The sequence below is a fragment of the Drosophila miranda genome (assembly GCF_003369915.1).
Source record: "Drosophila miranda strain MSH22 chromosome Y unlocalized genomic scaffold, D.miranda_PacBio2.1 Contig_Y2_pilon, whole genome shotgun sequence".
NCBI classification, from domain to species: Eukaryota; Metazoa; Arthropoda; class Insecta; order Diptera; family Drosophilidae; genus Drosophila; species Drosophila miranda.
In genome coordinates, this window is record NW_022881614.1 from 5,840,556 (window position 1) to 5,855,490 (window position 14,935).

The window sequence follows — 14,935 nt, forward strand, 5'->3', positions numbered from 1 at the left end:
TAAATGTATAAGCAATGCATTCACATCCCCGAATAGTTTGTGCATGCATACACTACTCTACTCTATGGATAGCACGTTATACTTAAATATATTTCAAAAATGCTGGAGATATGCTTGGTTTTCTTTTCCTATCCCCGGGAAACCTTACAAATCTATCTTTGACTTTAAATACGTTTGTAATCTCTGTCTAAAAAATACCCCAGTGCAGCGTTATATATGTATGCGAATAAACGGTTATTGCCATTAAATATTAGCAATTTTAGGCTCAAATTGAGAACCAGAGGCAGGAGTGCAAGACACTTTGTTCGAAATTATTACAGGTTTGTTTTTATTAAGCAAAAGAAGCGGTTTCGCTGATTCTTAAAAGTTAGGTATGAGCTTGTACGTGGGAGGATGATTCATTAAGTGATATAAATATGAGAGGAGACAGTATACTCCTGCCTTATGTCTCGTTGTCTTCGATCTTGGGCGCCAGGTAGTAGCGTATGTGGCCCAGATCCTTGATTGCATACTCCACCACCAGGGGCACATCTGCGCACATCGACAGCTGCACTTGGGTGGACAATGGAGTGGCTTTTGTGAAGGCATTCAGGTAACGACAAGCGAATGTAAGCGTCACTGGCTCCTGCATTTCAATGATGACGGACTCCTCCTCCTTATCCACGTTGCCAGTTTGGGCCAGCTTAATGTTGGCAGTACCCACATCACCGCTGGCCGAGAATTTGACACCTTCTTTGGTACAGCAAATGACTACCGATTCGCTGAACTGGGACAAGTCACGGCAAATGCGAGCAAACTCCATGGCCGGCATACGGACTACACAAGAAAAGTCCGTTTCCGGTATGCCCAAATGCTCCTGATCGAGATTCATTAGTTTCATCTCATAGTCGGAGACCTTCTCCTGATTAGCCGACTCGAACATGATGGTAACTGTGTCCGCATTATCCTGCGCTTTCATCGTCACGTTGTCCTCGTTGTTGGCACACTTCAGAATTTTGGCCATGCTTCCCAGATTCATGCCCATTGAAAGATTGCGATCACAGCGGAACTTGTCAAATCCATCGGATCGCAGCGTCAGCGACACCAAAGACACATGAGAGTTGTCCATGGCGTGCAGCTGGGGTGGGGGGGGAGTTGAAAAATTAGTTCAGCTGCTCCGAAAATTGTTTATTTGTGTCAATGTACTACCTGAATCCCCGAATCGCTGCAGTCGAAGGTGGCCTCGAGAATCTTCTTCAGAATTGTAGCTTGTCCCAAACGTGCCTCGAACATGATGTCTCTAGTTTAATAATACGAAATGCAATTTATGCGAATGTGCTATAGGGTAGTGTGTGCTATGGGCTTCATTGGGAACTGGCTGCTGATGGAATTGCTGTGCAATTTTAAAACACAATATGGATAATGTGGCTGAAGTAGTGACTTAAAATCGAATGACGAACGTGTTGCAAAAAATTACATCGATCAGGCGGGCAAAAATGAGCGGGATAGGGATGTACAATGCCGCAGATAGTATCGATAAGGTCTTGTCGATATGTGTTGTTCCGCGGAGCTGCATCGTCTGTCACACGTGTCTTCAAAGTCGCCCAAATTGTTTCCAAAACTGCATATCCAGAGGGGTGTGACACGCAGTACTTACGACGTCTGCTCGTGCCCCAAGCATCTGATGCTACTGGAGGACAAGCAGAACTACGGCGTGTATCCGGGCAGATAATTTGAAGTGGCCGGAGTAGTGACATGAGCAACGACAAGCAGAACTACGGCGTGTATCAGGCCAGATAATTTTAAGTGTCGGGAGTAGTGACATGAGCAACGACTGTATATCCGCCTTCTGACTGCCCGGAGGATCAGTTCTGCTGACAGTCAGCCGAGGGCAGCGACAAGGTACCACCTGCAACAAATGTGATAATATCCACGATGAGGCCGACTGCTGCAAGCGCCCAAGAGACTTTCAGTGTCCCATCAACAAGTTGAGTGGAAAGACACGACATCTGCCCAAGTTCTTAAACTAACAATATCGTACTATTTGCCTGATATTTTTTTGCAGGGCGCCGCATGGCCCTGCAAACCGAGGCAATGAATCGAGCTCTAATGGCTCCATCGAAGAAATTAAATAAGGCAGTAAGCATATCCAAAAATAATGAATAATGACATGAATAATAATAATTGTATTGTTGTTATGGTCTTAAAGTTTTTCAAAGGCAGTTAGCGGAAGCGATGGTGGATAAAGGTGGGCTGAGAGGACTGCATTTGTTGATCTATCTTCTTAGCCTTTTCCACCATTTCGTGCAAATCGTATACGCCAAGACCTATTAAAAAGAAAGGATTTTAATCCTTGTAGGAACGGCGTTGCAGTAGCTCACGAACTAAAGGATAATTTCCAGAGTAGGTGGCCAAGGTTAATGCATTTTGTCCAAAGTAATTAACCGCGTAAATATTAGCTCCAAACTCCAAAAGCGTGCGAGCGCATTCGAAGCGCCCCAAATAGCAAGCCTTCAGCAAGGCCGTGTTCCCGTACTTGTCCAGTTCCTCCACATTGTACTCTCGGTTGCGCGCCATAGTGCAAATGATGCGCAAGGACAGCAAATCGTTTTGTCCAACGCAGTTGAGAGCTAAAATATTTCATACTGTATAAGTGCACTTATTATCATATTAATTTACCATTCATTCCAGGCATCTTTATAACGGCACTTCACAGAAAACCAGGGCTGGGCTAGTCGCGCTATCATCTTTACATTATAACGGCACTTTACCGAAAACCAGGGCTGGGCTTGTCGGGCTATATCGATATACAATGGTATATTTAGTCAATTTCATCAAGTTATTAAATTTCATTTTCAAAGGTATATAGAAATCCAATAAAAGCAAGTTGTTACAATAACCCAGTTAAGTAGAAAATTGATTCATTAATTGACTAAAACTATAAGCATGGTTGAAAGTTCTATACATCTAGTAATATTCGAAGGAATATCAATATTGTTCAGCCACAGACATGTATTTAATGAATATACAGTTCAATCTAATACACAAATACTCATAAATAAAATTGTCCATGTCATTTCATGTAACTGAATATGACGACACGAAAAATACATTAGCAACTAAGAATAGACAATAGAACTTGTAAACTCGAACCCCCCAAAAGGGATCAAGCAATAAACTATCTACTTTATTGCCGCCAAGTACCTAAGTAAATGCACTGAAATATAACCCCCGCACAGAGTAAGTGTACCCAATCTAAAAATACACTCACAAGGAGCCTGTGCGTTCCTTCCCATAGAATAAGAGTACCACTGCTAGCTATATAAGGAGATGCATTTGTTCAATTAAAATCAGTATCAGAAACAGTACCATAGCTGCCTGTCACTCATCTTCCATCGCAATCATCAGAGGCTGTCGCCGTGTCTTCAGATCCTCACTTGCGCACCGTAGGATACCCACTCCGCAGTCCAACTGGTTCAAGTTCTAGTTGCGACGACCAAACTGTAGACGGATTATGTACCGTATGCAACCCAGCTTCCTACACACACACACACACACATTAACAAATATCGAGGAATGTTGTTTCCAATTCTTGACGGAAATCGATTAAGCTATTATAAGCCAAAGGGGTATATTCCACCGAATATAATGAAAATTGACTCATTTTAGCGCAGTTCAGGTGAAAGATATCGTGGTGTTTTTTCAAGTTTAGAGGAAAGCCATTTACCTGAGGGGGCTGAAGTGGGCTAAGTTCGTCAGTATATTTACAGTATATTTTTATAATGAGACGGTATATTTTGGTATATTTCTGATGGTCAGACCCTATATTTTTGTCGGAATACCGCGGTCACACTGCAACCAACGTCAACACGACATCCGTTTTCTTTCTCTTTCTTTTCAATTCGAGAATTTGTCTCATGCAAACGGCAAAAATGGTGCGTCGTCGAAAAAATTTGCAATATCTCGGTGCATCAAAGAACAAACCCATTAGGCTGAAGTGAAATTGTTCAGTGCATAGCATGAAGTATGCAATGACAAGTTTATGCTGCATTAAAACAGCCTAACAAGGGCAAAAATTTTGCTGCGAAAATGACATTGCCAATTTCTGTTTCCTTTGTTTGTGTTTCGTGTAATGCAACTTTTGCGTTTGTTTTTTGCAGTCGCTCGTTATCCCAGAGAAGTTCCAGCACATCCTTCGTATCATGAATACGAACATTGATGGCAAGCGCAAAGTTGGTATTGCCATGACCGCCATCAAGGGTGTGGGTCGTCGCTACTCCAACATTGTGCTGAAGAAGGCCGATGTGGATCTCACCAAGCGTGCCGGTGAATGCACTGAGGAGGAGGTAAGCAAACACCGTAGACTTTTCGATCGCCAACTAATAGAATTTTCTTAATTTCGCTTTTAGGTCGACAAGGTTGTCACCATCATCACCAACCCTCTGCAGTACAAAGTGCCCAACTGGTTCCTCAACAGACAGAAGGACATTATCGATGGAAAGTACTGGCAGCTGACTTCTTCCAATTTGGACTCCAAGCTGCGTGATGATTTGGAGCGTTTGAAGAAGATCCGCTCCCATCGCGGTCTGCGTCACTACTGGGGCCTGCGTGTCCGTGGTCAGCACACCAAGACAACTGGTCGTCGCGGTCGCACTGTGGGTGTGTCCAAGAAGAAGTAAGCTGCCAACGTTCCCCACAGTGAGATCGCTGATTCTACTTTAACTTTTACAAAAACCCCAAAAATAAATGGAAAAAACGGAAACTGGAACGTTATAGTGCGGAATTAATGTGTAGTGTTTGTTTTGTATTTGTGTATTGTAATTCAAGTGTGCGTTTGCAAACAAAAGTAATCGAACATTCTTGTTACACCTGCGGCAAGAAACAAATTCTAGAGGAGCATCATCCTCTTGCGGTTTTTTTAATTGCCCTTATCGTTATCATTGTGGGGCCCACCATTTCTTTTATTCTTCCGTTGTTCCTTCCAAAACTTTAGTTTAATCCAGCAATTCTTAGAGCCAGACACTATGTGCACGGCATTATTACTTTGGTCTCTGTCTGGCTGGACGTACTTCCATGGTTCGTAATTTCGCAAAAACACAAAAACCAGACCACATTCTCCGCGTATATAGCACAGGTAGTTACCAGCGCTCGAGGTATAATTAACAGGTACAATTTAATGTCCCAAATCTATCAGAAAAAATCAATCTGAGGGTTAGACTTTACTGCAGATGTCTATAAACATACCATATCACAGTGGCATTCAGGGCATCAGAAATATTACCGAATTTTATATTGGAAAATAAGGTATGGAATGCAAAATGTAATGATTATGCATAACTCGATGACAAGACAGACATTTGAAATTCATTCACATTCGTCTATAATATTATTTTTAAAATAAAACGCCGATATGTTTCACTTATCGCCCAAAAGTACCGATGCATCGATATCAACTCGATTATTATTGAGAGTATATACAGCTTTGAAAATTTAAATCCAATAAAAGCTAGTATTTAAAATAAGACAGTCAAGTAGAAAATTGATTCATTAATCGGATAAAATTATGTGGGCATGGCTGAGAGATCCATCTAGCTAATAATATTCGACGGAATATAAAAATCGAGGAATATGCATAATGGAACTTGAATTCGACAGCATATTTACGGTATATTTTTTAAATCCAACGGTATGTTTCGGTGCTGTTCTGAGGGTCATACTGTAGAAATACTGGTTTTCGCCGCGCTCCCATGGTATTTTTGTCAATTTCATCAATCTATTAATTTAATTTTCAATGTTATATAGAAATCCAATAAAAGCAAGTATTTCGAATAGGCCAATTATGTATAGAATTGATTCATCAATCGTACAAAATTGAGTGGGCATGGCTAAATATTCTATATAGATAGTATTATTCAACGGAACAAAGAATATGAGGACATGGTCGTTTTTTGAATCGAATTTGAATTAGCCGCAGTTCGCTTATGCAACAATCAGTCCCATTCCATACACAATGTTGCGCATTCCATACACACTGTTGCGGCAACATTTACTTGAAAACCGTTTTTTGGTCAAAATAAAATACATAGAGGTAATTAAAGAAGCAATCTTGTAGAAAATGCATTTATCTATGGGATAAAGCTAAGTGGGCATCTATATAGCTTGAAATATTCGATTTTGCAATAACCGGTTCACAACAAATGAGTCCCATTCCATACACAAACATGTTGCTAATTCCATGCACACATACCCTGGGGAAATGGATGATATAGAATTGCGGAAATGTGTTTCATCCCATGCTCTAATTAATGCAGAAACTAGTCAGTATCTATTTTAAACGATATTTTGCAATTAGTGGTCTTCTTACAGAGACAAAGAATCGCTACAGGGATCAGGTTTTATATACAAATATCTAATCAAATGCATGAATAGACCAAAAAAATGCAATCTAAAAACAGGCCTTTATTAATTACATTTGAAAGCAGCTTGGAAAACAGTATCTTTATATAATATTCACGAAATAGGGTATACAAACGCACATACCCTGGGTGACAACAAATGAGTCTGCAAATACCAGCAACATTGACGTCACAACCTGCGACTATTGAACATTTTTGTTGAAATCGTGTTTTTGTCAAAAAAAAAACATGCAAGTACTTAAAAATAGTTAATCTTGATCAAAATTGTTTCAGCAATCATATAAAATTATCTGGGCAAAAATAAGAGATCTATATAGCTGGGAATATTCGACGGAAGAAAGATTAACCAAGAATTAGTCGTCACAACCGGTTCAGAACAATGAGTCCCATTCCATGCACACATACCCTGGGGGAAATGGATGTTATAGAATTGTGAATATGTTTGTCATCCCAGGCAAAAACAATTTATTTTCAATATATTTTTATATTAACCAATATTATTTAATATTATTTTCAATATTTCAACGATATTTTAAAGCTTATTGTCTTCTTGCAGAGACCAAGAATAGGTATCAGGATCGATATATTGTTATGGGCGGTTTTGGAGAGAGCCGATAGGTATCAGGGCTGGAGAAGAAAGAGACAGCGGCATCTATAGTGGATCCTGGGAAGCAGTGGCAGAGTTGCGTGGGAGAAAAGGAAACGGGGCGAGGAAGAAAATAAAAGGAGAGTTTCCGGTGGAGAATAGTGGAGGCCGCACGTGCCCTGAAAAAAAAGGAAACAAAATTGGTGATCGTGGAGACGACGATCCCACCAAGACATCAGCGGCAGGCATCAACATCAGCGGAAGCGGCGGACATCGGCAGCAGCAGCCCGGTACTGGCCAGGCCGGAAAACTGGTGCGAGAACCGTCAGCGGAGCACCGGCACCAAGGGACCGTCAGCGGAGCACCGACTGGAGACACGTTTCTGTCCCCACACACCAGCCACCCCCCCCCCCCCCCCCCCCCCCGCGGGGAAAGAATCTGGACTTCAAAGCAGCAATACACACACACGATTCACACACACCCACCGTCATCCACCCGACCCACAATTAAACAATATATCACGATCATATAAAAAAAAGCCGATCAGAGACCCGTGGAGGAGTGGCTGTTCAACGGGATGGGCGCAGGAGCAAACCCTAACAGGAATCGACCGAGTTTCGGAGAGGCTAGGCAGGAGCAAGTGCAGATACGAAGATGGGGACTTAGCTTCGACGGCGATCCAAAGGGGATGCACGTGGCGGAATTCATATTCCGGGTGGAGCAGCTACAGACGTCGTACCAGGTACCGTGGGCGGAGGTGTTGAAAGCCTTTCACACATTGGTCAGTGGCCACGCAAGGGATTGGTACTGGATGCATGTTCGGACGGTAGGAATGCCGGACTGGCCGAATCTGAGATATGGTCTCCAGCAGCAGTTTCAAGTTCGTCGGACAGAGTACGAGCTGGAGAAGTTGCAAGGCTCACGTATTGGGGTGTTTCACGCAAAGGATCTGAAGCAGTGGCCCGGCTATCTCAGTCGATGGAGCCAGAGACTCTCAATCTCAGGGTGTGGGCGATGGCCTACGTTTGGGGCCCCTTAATTGAAAAAGCCCGCCTGCTTGGCACTCCCGTTTCGGCGGAGTAATCCTGGAAACGGTAGTGTGGTGTTATGGGCGGTTTTGGAGAGAGCCGATAGGTATCAGGGCTGGAGAAGAAAGAGACAGCGGCATCTATAGTGGATCCTGGGAAGCAGTGGCAGAGTTGCTTGGAAGAAAAGGAAACGGGGCGAGGAAGAAAAAAATGGAGAGTTTCCGGTGGAGAATAGTGGAGGCCGCACGTGCCCTGAAAAAAAAAGGAAACAAAATTGGTGATCGTGGAGACGACGATCCCACCAAGACATCAGCGGCAGGCATCAACATCAGGACATCGGCAGCAGCAGCCCGGTACTGGCCAGGCCGTAAAACTGGTGTACCCTCATTCATAACACATCACATAACATCACCACATTTCACACATCTACACCCGTCCGACCCACAATTAAACAATATATCACGATCATATAAAAAAAACACCACGATCAAACGTAAACATCAGCAAGCATCAGGAAGCAACAACCTCTATCAAAGGGGGCTGCCAATTCGGCCGAAATAGGGTTTATTTTTTTTTGTTAGTATTTTTGTGTTAGTATTTGTTTCCTTTATATAAACCTAGATTATTAATTAATAATGTTCAAGATAAATAAGAAAATATAATGGATATAAAATGGAAAATTTGAAAAGAGTCATGAGTGAATAGAAAACGGTAGTTGGGTGGGACGAGAGCGAGAAGAAGAGCGGGACCCTGAATATGAAAAGGGAGCGGATTCAAAAGGTGGCGCTCAAGGAAGGGTGGGACCCTCCTAGGGATAACGAAACCAACTATCCCCGCTGACGAAAGTGCCAACGAGGACAAGTCTGTCCTATAAATTAGATTTGTTTTTTTTGTATGTTTTTTTTTTGTTTTTGTTTTGTTCAATCCGTCCCCTGGCTTATCGGGTCGGAAACACCCCTGACTTCCCCGTGAGCTAGCTGGGAACGATAGGCCAGGGTGGCAAAGAGGCGGATCATAACAAATGGCGCCCAATGGTAATAGAAGGGATCGATTTTAAACGCGAGTCTTAAAGCCCCGGTGTAAAATGGAACCCTGGTAGAACGAAACTCAGCCGGTCCGCGAGCCGGGAATAAATCCTAGCCGTCGTAGCCGCTGAGAGGAGTAGAAGAGAGGAAAATGGACATGGTAGTTATGTATCGGAAGTAGAAGGGAAGGAAGTGTGTGTCCCGAGTTGTGGTCCAGGTATTACCAGGTGGTAGTAGCCTCGTTGTCCGACTCGTGGAGCTCGCTGTCTGGATCTGAAAAGAGGAAGAGGTGCCGGAGGATCTGTCGAGTCGTGGTCCGGGTTATGTCCAGAGGCATTAACGTCGTTGTCCGATTCTGGGGGATCCACGGTGATCTGAGGGAGGAAACAGCAAAGGGAGTTGGCACTTAGAAAAAGTAAGCGAAGGTAAATAGCAAGGGGAAAAAAAGGGGGTCCGCTCACCTGCAAAACAATTAATGCAGTTGTCTCTCGTCCCACCAAACAAATTAAAGGTGAATTTTTTGTCTGAAGCAGTTTGGGAATTATATGTTTTTTTTGTTAGTGATTTAGCAGACTATTGGAAAGCCGAAGCAAGAAAACCCAAAGGGAAATCATCTTTTTTGTTGAGGACTGACGATTTTCGCTAGCATTGTTTGGAAGCAATTTTAGAAGTAGGCATTAGGCAAGTCATCGGAAAAAGAGTTTTTGTTTGGGAGAGGAAGTATTTAGTTATTTAGTGTGGCATTTAATTAGGCGATTAATTGTAGATGTAGGTGTTTATTTATTTGATTGAATCAGTTTGGATATTTAGATTTATCAATTTATTGATTCAAATTAACCGATTTATGTATTTAAATTTATTTATTTGGTTATGGACATTGAATTAATTATTCGCTTATTTATTTATTACACTATTTATTTATTTGTTTTCTCCTTACGATTGAAGGTATTGAGGATTAATTAGCCAGGAACTAGGTGTTTAGTGGAGTAGGGTAGTCAGATAATAAACAATCCAATTTATTTATCACCAAGATAGTTAAGTAAATAGGGAATAGACGAAGGAAAGGAGTACGTTAGGAAAATTGGTTGATGAGTGACCCGGAGATTTTTAAAGGGTCTGGAAAGACAAGGCGTAGCCCAGCGGCACAGCGCAGGTACCAGCCGTACAACATGCCGACGACTCGGTCCCAGGACGGTAAAGCCGGCAGTAGGCCGGAATGGCCGTCGCAAGTGGCGGAAAACGTACATGCGGGGTTGTACCAGGAGGACCCAGAGGCCGGAGCGGTAGGAGGTCAACAGCGAACCCGTAAGGACCTGGTGTTACCGTCCGAGTTAAGCTCAGCCGTGAACGCAGCCTTAGCCCAAGCACAGGAGACCTACCGAGCGTCGCTCGGGCAGCAAATAGAAGCGCTGAGATCGTCAATGCAAGCGGACATGCTAGAGTTCATGCGAGAGATCAACGCTGTGGTGGGTTCGTTAAAAGCGGAGCGAACGAGCGGCGAGTGATGCGAATGGAAGGAATCGGGGATCAAATGCAACCAGTCTGGGAGGAGGTCAACAGGAAGCACCCGGGAACCAGCAAGCACATCCAACGCACTTGTTCGTGGACAACCGAACATTGGAGGCCGATCAGAGGACCCAAGCCGATCAGAGACCCGTGGAGGAGTGGCTGTTCAACGGGATGGGCGCAGGAGCAAACCCTAACAGGAATCGACCGAGTTTCGGAGAGGCTAGGCAGGAGCAAGTGCAGATACGAAGATGGGGACTTAGCTTCGACGGCGATCCAAAGGGGATGCACGTGGCGGAATTCATATTCCGGGTGGAGCAGCTACAGACGTCGTACCAGGTACCGTGGGCGGAGGTGTTGAAAGCCTTTCACACATTGGTCAGTGGCCACGCAAGGGATTGGTACTGGATGCATGTTCGGACGGTAGGAATGCCGGACTGGCCGAATCTGAGATATGGTCTCCAGCAGCAGTTTCAAGTTCGTCGGACAGAGTACGAGCTGGAGAAGTTGCAAGGCTCACGTATTGGGGTGTTTCACGCAAAGGATCTGAAGCAGTGGCCCGGCTATCTCAGTCGATGGAGCCAGAGACTCTCAATCTCAGGGTGTGAGCGATGGCCTACGTTTGGGGCCCCTTAATTGAAAAAGCCCGCCTGCTTGGCACTCCCGTTTCGGCGGAGTAATCCTGGAAACGGTAGTGTGGTGTTATGGGCGGTTTTGGAGAGAGCCGATAGGTATCAGGGCTGGAGAAGAAAGAGACAGCGGCATCTATAGTGGATCCTGGGAAGCAGTGGCAGAGTTGCGTGGAAGAAAAGGAAACGGGGCGAGGAAGAAAAAAATGGAGAGTTTCCGGTGGAGAATAGTGGAGGCCGCACGTGCCCTGAAAAAAAAAGGAAACAAAATTGGTGATCGTGGAGACGACGATCCCACCAAGACATCAGCGGCAGGCATCAACATCAGGACATCGGCAGCAGCAGCCCGGTACTGGCCAGGCCGTAAAACTGGTATACCCTCATTCATAACACATCACATAACATCACCACATTTCACACATCTACACCCGTCCGACCCACAATTAAACAATATATCACGATCATATAAAAAAAACACCACGATCAAACGTAAACATCAGCAAGCATCAGGAAGCAACAACCTCTATCAAAGGGGGCTGCCAATTCGGCCGAAATAGGGTTTATTTTTTTTTGTTAGTATTTTTGTGTTAGTATTTGTTTCCTTTATATAAACCTAGATTATTAATTAATAATGTTCAAGATAAATAAGAAAATATAATGGATATAAAATGGAAAATTTGAAAAGAGTCATGAGTGAATAGAAAACGGTAGTTGGGTGGGACGAGAGCGAGAAGAAGAGCGGGACCCTGAATATGAAAAGGGAGCGGATTCAAAAGGTGGCGCTCAAGGAAGGGTGGGACCCTCCTAGGGATAACGAAACCAACTATCCCCGCTGACGAAAGGGCCAACGAGGACAAGTCTGTCCTATAAATTAGATTTGTTTTTTTTGTATGTTTTTTTTTTGTTTTTGTTTTGTTCAATCCGTCCCCTGGCTTATCGGCTCGGAAACACCCCTGACTTCCCCGTGAGCTAGCTGGGAACGATAGGCCAGGGTGGCAAAGAGGCGGATCATAACAATATATGTATGTATATACAAAACTACAAACGACGTATTGCTGTAGCCGTCATAAGAAATGAAAACCGTTATGTTCAGTGGTATATATATAACTATGTGTGTGTATTTGGTTGGACAGTCGCGCGGTAGATCGGCCGTCTGAAGCGGGGGTGAAATCGTAACTCCTTAACTCTATGCCTTATGGTGCTTTTTCTGCCGTGAGCGCTGTGTGGATCGTGGATTGTGGATCCGAGCGCCCCTCCGAGCGCGCGAGAGCGAGTTGGGACCGGGGCGCACGGAGTTGGCACAGTGCGCGGAAATTGTTTACGGCTGGCCTGAACATCCTCCCCCCCCCCCCTTGCAGGATTGCAAAGTATAATGGGGTGGCCTATGGCTGGGCGTACGCCCCGGACCCGATTCATCCCAAAAAAGGCGCTCTGGACTTGACAAGGACGTCGACTCAGTGTCGCTCCACGGTCGGATAGGCGGGAGGATGCGCAAAACGGGGGTTGCTCTTGAGGAATCCCCGCGAGCCGCCCCGTCGTAGGAACCACGGCGCCATCCACAGATTCCTCAAGAGCAACCCCCGTTTTGCGCATCCTCCCGCCTATCCGACCGTGGAGCGACACTGAGTCGACGTAGGACGTTTGTAGGAGGGCGGATCACCGGAGCGGCTTTCCAGCGACGAGTGGGAAAATATCCAAAAGAAGAAGTCAGAGTTGTTCCAATAAATATGTTCCTTGTATTTCGGTATATATGTATGTGGACTGTAGGTGCGCGTATGTGCACGACGACAGCTTGTAGCGGGGTGGGAAACGTAACTAAAACTAGGCCTTACGATCTATGCTCCATGATGGCTTGAGCGCCGGGTGGATCATGGGTCGGAAAGTCTCCCGAGCGCCGCTCCGAGCGCGCGAGAGCGAGTTGAGACCGGAGCGCACGAAGTTGGCACAGTGCGCGGCAATCGTCTGCTGCTGGCCTGAACATCCTCCCCCCCCCCCCCCCCCCCCCCCCCCCCCTGCACGATGCAAAGCCCAATCGGTGTCTATGGCTGTGTGCATGCACCGGATACGATCCATCCGAACACCGTGCTCTGGGCCACAGGAAGGCCGTCCTCGCGTGCCAGGAACCCGGGTTGGATCACTTTCGGGTAGACGTCGGCGCCTAAGACCAGAGAGATGGTGGCTGGTCGATGGAATTGCGCATCTGCGAGCTTCAGGTCGTCAAATCGAGCCCGGATCGTATCGCTCAAAGGTCGGATCGGCGTGCGGATGCGCAAACGGGGCTCGACCTTCAGGATGGCTTCCAGTCGGAAGTCGCCCGTCTTGGTACGAATGACCGCGGTGCACACCTTCTCGTTGCCGACGCGCGTAGAGGGTATCGTGAAGGCGGAGGCCAATGAGTCGTCAATGCAGCTCACCGGCGTGCATGGGTCGATGAGCGCGCCCGTTTCAAAATCCTTCGAGCCCGTATCCAGGACCACCAGCTCCGTCGGGAGGATATTGAGGCTCCTATGTTGTAGAAGGGAGCTTACGGAGGGCGCCGGGGGTCCTACGACGGGGCGGTTCACGGGGTGACGGGGACGGCACTCAGCTTGAGCCGCTGGACTCGCAAACGATGAGGTCGCGGTTCCTACGACCGGTCGGCTGACGGGCCGACGAGGACGGCGTGGGCCGATGTAGCTGTCGACTGTAATCGCGAGGCTGAGCGGGCTGGACAGCGAGGCGCGGAGATGTGGAGTAGCGTGTGGTGGTTCTTGCCACACACCCCGCACAGCCCGCCACTGAGGCAGTCCTTCCCGGAGTGCTGGTGCGCCAGGCAGTTGGCGCAGTATTTGTTTCTCAGGACGGCTCGGAGCCTCTTCTCAGGGCTCAGGCGCAGAAACACATGGCAGGTCCGTAGCGGGTGTATTCCTGAGCAGACTCGGCAACGGTAGGTGCCTCTACCCCGTGGATGCCGGCTCTCCCCGGTGCGGTTGGCGCGTGAGCGTGGGGCCATGTCTGGATACGATGAACTAGGAGGAAGGAAAGTGGTCGAAGAAGTATTAGTAATGAAACTTGGAGCTTTGGAAGGTACATTCGCGTTATTGTTGGACGGAACTAGGGCGTTCTACTGGGAGGAGAACGACCTTTACAACAGGCCTTTTAAGGACCCCGCGGGCAGTAAGGATATCTACCACACGGACTCTGTCGTCAGCGCCGGGATACACGGACTGGACTCTCCCGAGCCGCCATTCATTGGAGGGCCGGTTGTCTTCTTTGACGACAACCATATCCCCAACCTGGAGGTTTGGCGTCGGCGTCTGCCACTTAGTGCGCTTGTGGAGCTCTTTGAGGTATTCCTCTTTCCACCGCTGGCAAAACTGTTGGGTGAGCGCCTTTAAATGATGCCATCGATTGATTATTGATTTAAGGTCACCCTTTATTTCGGGTTCGGCCGTGGACATCAAGGGTCCCCCGGTAAGGAAGTGCCCGGGAGTAAGGGCCAGCAACTCAGTTGGATCTTCGGACATCGGCGAGAGCGGCCTGGAATTAAGGCATGCTTCGATCTTTGCGAGAAGCGTGGAAAGCTCTTCGAAAGTGTACTTCCGAGTGGACGTGGCTTTGTAAAAGAGAGTTTTGAAACTCTTCACCCCGGCTTCCCATAGACCTCCCATGTGTGGAGCTCCTGGTGGGATAAAACGCCACGAAACCCGGTGATGGCTGTACGCATCAGTTATCGAGCCCTTGAATGCTTCTAGGAAGTCACGGGAAAGCACCTTGGCGGCACCAA

The 14,935-nt window shown here is 46.3% G+C and overlaps 2 protein-coding genes, 2 long non-coding RNA genes and 1 pseudogene across 5 annotated transcripts; 2 read left to right on the forward strand and 3 right to left on the reverse strand.

Moving 5' to 3' along the window:
* Positions 1 to 308: 308 nt before the first annotated feature.
* Positions 309 to 1,339, reverse strand: LOC117193689 (proliferating cell nuclear antigen-like). The gene is made up of 2 exons (XM_033398419.1): positions 1,189 to 1,339; positions 309 to 1,117 (listed from the first exon to the last, which is right to left on the reverse strand). Exons 1-2 carry the CDS (start codon positions 1,270 to 1,272, stop codon positions 443 to 445), a joined length of 759 nt encoding a protein of 252 aa, XP_033254310.1. The 5' UTR covers positions 1,273 to 1,339; the 3' UTR covers positions 309 to 442.
* Positions 1,340 to 1,344: 5 nt separating this feature from the next.
* Positions 1,345 to 3,070, forward strand: LOC117193691. Of its 2 annotated transcripts, XR_004474656.1 has the most exons (4): positions 1,346 to 1,966; positions 2,045 to 2,118; positions 2,189 to 2,382; positions 2,671 to 2,882. It is a non-coding gene; the product is annotated as an uncharacterized LOC117193691 (long non-coding RNA). The 2 variants fall into 2 exon arrangements; XR_004474655.1 differs by lacking the exon at positions 2,189 to 2,382 and having other exon boundaries at positions 1,345 to 1,966; positions 2,671 to 3,070.
* LOC117193690 lies at positions 2,143 to 2,751 on the reverse strand (annotated as a pseudogene).
* A 738-nt stretch (positions 3,071 to 3,808) lies between the features above and the next one.
* On the forward strand, positions 3,809 to 4,747 carry LOC108160687 (40S ribosomal protein S18). The gene is made up of 3 exons (XM_017294840.2): positions 3,809 to 3,914; positions 4,140 to 4,325; positions 4,389 to 4,747. The coding sequence occupies exons 1-3, from the start codon at positions 3,897 to 3,899 to the stop codon at positions 4,656 to 4,658; spliced, it is 474 nt and encodes a 157-aa protein (XP_017150329.2). The 5' UTR covers positions 3,809 to 3,896; the 3' UTR covers positions 4,659 to 4,747.
* LOC108160688 lies at positions 4,554 to 5,343 on the reverse strand. Its single transcript, XR_001775430.2, has 2 exons — positions 5,224 to 5,343; positions 4,554 to 5,166 (listed from the first exon to the last, which is right to left on the reverse strand). It is a non-coding gene; the product is annotated as an uncharacterized LOC108160688 (long non-coding RNA).
* Positions 5,344 to 14,935: the final 9,592 nt, after the last annotated feature.

Coding starts and splice junctions, on each gene's coding strand:
- LOC117193689 (XM_033398419.1), bottom strand. CDS start 1,272: ATGTTCGAGGCACGTTTGGGACAAGCTACAATTCTGAAGAAGATTCTC. Junction 1,118..1,188: donor GCAGCGATTCGGGGATTCAG/GTAGTACATTGA, acceptor CCCCCACCCCAG/CTGCACGCCATGGACAACTC.
- LOC108160687 (XM_017294840.2), top strand. Junction 4,326..4,388: donor GTGAATGCACTGAGGAGGAG/GTAAGCAAACAC, acceptor TTTCGCTTTTAG/GTCGACAAGGTTGTCACCAT.